The 2,551-nt window shown below is 61.6% G+C and overlaps 1 protein-coding gene across 1 annotated transcript; it reads left to right on the top strand.

Annotated features, from left to right (window-relative positions):
• Positions 1-1,056: 1,056 nt before the first annotated feature.
• On the top strand, positions 1,057-1,219 carry AYL99_12122 (hypothetical protein; the record flags this gene model as incomplete). The annotated part of the gene is made up of 2 exons (XM_018843601.1): positions 1,057-1,059; positions 1,103-1,219. 2 exons carry the CDS (start codon positions 1,057-1,059, stop codon positions 1,217-1,219), a joined length of 120 nt encoding a protein of 39 aa, XP_018687069.1.
• Positions 1,220-2,551: the final 1,332 nt, after the last annotated feature.

Genomic DNA, 2,551 nt, shown 5'->3' with positions numbered 1-2,551 from the left:
CTAGGCGTATTACGTATCCTATCTCTAGGGACCCCTTCGCTATCTCTTCGTTGTCGAGCGGTCGCCGACCGCCGCTCTCCGCGTCGCCTCGAAGGCGACCGAGGAGTAGGAGCGGCCTCTTTAGGTGGCTCTCGACCGCTTAATATAATAAGCCTAACGCCACTAGGAGGAACGGTCGATCGTGCGACCGCCCGTCAACGGGCGCGAGAGTCTCTAGAAGTAGCGGACGGGCTGGGCCGCGACCTTTAGCGATCTGGACTAGGCTGTCCTCTAGCTACTTATTAGTCTCACGCCGGGCCCGAACGATATCTTCCCGGTAGCCGTACTCCGCGATAAGGTACAGACTCTCCTCGATTAGTGCGACTAGCGGCTCGCGACTATCTACACGTAGGCCGGCGGGAACCTCCTCCGTCGCGCCCTCTACGCGATAGAGGGCGAGACCGGTTACGTCCTCCTAAGCCGCCTCTAGACCGGGATCTAGTATTACTCGATCGTCTAGGAGAAGTTCGTCCTCTTCCTCGTTCGGGTGGCCCTCTAGGACGACGAGCGACATCGTCAGTTTCGGATCGTACTGCCTCCCGCCCTCCAGAAGGTCCTCGAGCGGCTCGCCTAGCTACCGTCGCCGCCTCCTTCCTCGGAGGAGACGACGGACCCCCCCCGTACCGCCGCGGGCGACTAGATCCTACTCGCCTCGCGTCTCGTCCTCGAACAGATAGTGAGCTAGGGCCGCGAGACGAGCCCCCTCCTCTACTTCCTCGCGATTAAAGGGTAGAGCGTCTCGACCTACATCTGGAAGACGGCCGAGGCGCACAGCCCTATCCTAAGCAAGATGATCTTCGTCGTTCGCGTACTGGCGCTAGAGTATATCTTTCGCCAGGCGGACGGCGACGCGCCGGACGTCACCGCCCTCCTCTAGCGGTACTACGCCGAGTATCTCTACCTAAGCCGACCGCGCGTATTTAACGAGGTGTTTAGCTAGCGTACGTACGCTATGGGGGTCGCCCGTCACTTCTATAGTCGCCCCACTATCCACTGGGAGCCGGACCGAACTTATCTATGGTACGAGGACTAGCGGATCGCCGTCGCCGACATCCGCGCCTAGGTCCACACCCTGATTGACGAGACCGAGGAGATCCTCCTGCGCGACCTCCTCGGGGGCGCCGCCGCGACCGAGCTCGACGCCCTAGACCCGGCCTACCTGACCGACAACCTAATCTGATAGACTAACGGAGGGTCGATAGTCGACCAGAACCTGGACTGCCTGGGCGCGCGGCTAGAGGACGCCATCCGCCGCGCGCGCGAGGACCTCGCCCTACGCTAGTACGAGCTCTAGCGTCGACCGCTGGCGGCGCGGCAGCAGGCCCTCGTCCGCTTCCGCGCCAGTCGGGGTGAGTTCCTACGTCACTTCGGCCTCCTCTTTCTCCTCGCGGGGGGTAGGAAGCCGCGCGTCCTAGAGCTGATCTCGGCCTCTAGGCTAACACCTAGGAGGCGATGCGATCCTTCTATATTAAGGCGCGACACCTACTCTTCCTCTGCGACGCTAATAAGGCGGAGGCGCGGACGAAGCGCCCGCGCATAATCGGTCGGTCCTACCCGCGACGGATCGGGCGGATTATGATGGCCTATATCGCCGAGGTCCTACCTTTCTATCGTCTCCTCTACGAGCTCTATAAGATATCCGACCCCCACGCCTGGACCGCCCTAGTCTAGTATACGGACGGCCGGCCGTAGACGGCCGAATACTTTACCCCCCTCCTCTAGATCTCGACCTAACGTCACCTAGAGACGTCGTTCGGGGTCCGCGTCCTCCGCCAGGTCCACGTCGCGCTCCTTCAGAACGTGACGCGCGGGCGGGCGGAGGAGGGTTAAGACGACGACAACCCCGACGCGGCGGCCGAGAGTAAGGACGAGAAGAGCGCGCGGATCGAGGCCGATAACCTAACGCTCTAGACCGGCTACACTCGGGAGGTGGAGACCTATCACTATACTCTCAGTGTGGACGTTCTCCACTAGTTTACCGACGCCGTAGCCTACGCCTTCCTTCGCACCTCGCTCGCCTAGTACCGCTAGCTCGGGGTCGCGGACCCGGACCTCCTCGTAGCGAGTCTCGATAGCGACCTAAAACGCGGAGCCCGGGCGAGAGAAACGCGATACCCGTCTAACTAGACGGGCACGGTACGCGACCTCCTCCAGGAGATCCGTCACGATATCGCCTCTCTTAAGCGCGAACGGGACGCGATTAACGACGATACGAAGATAGAAGAGGAGAAGACGGCGGACGAGGATAGGGGAGCCCTAGTGAAGCGTCTCCGTCGCGCTACCCCTCCGCTCTCGCGCGGGCCTCGAGACTCTCTCGGGGAGCCGACTCTTACGACCCCGACCCGCGACCGATAGGGATTTATCCGGACGAAACTTAGCGCCTAGTACCCCTCCTTCCACTAGCGGTCGCTCGCCTAGTAGTAGGCGGTCGAGAGCCTAATATACCGGCCCTTAGGGACCGACCTCTTAGTCTAGCTCCCTACCGGGGCCGGGAAGACGATAGTTATCGAAC

This window comes from Fonsecaea erecta, assembly GCF_001651985.1.
Source record: "Fonsecaea erecta strain CBS 125763 chromosome Unknown Scaff42, whole genome shotgun sequence".
Classification (NCBI taxonomy): domain Eukaryota; kingdom Fungi; phylum Ascomycota; class Eurotiomycetes; order Chaetothyriales; family Herpotrichiellaceae; genus Fonsecaea; species Fonsecaea erecta.
This window is presented reverse-complemented; position numbering and strand designations above follow the sequence as displayed.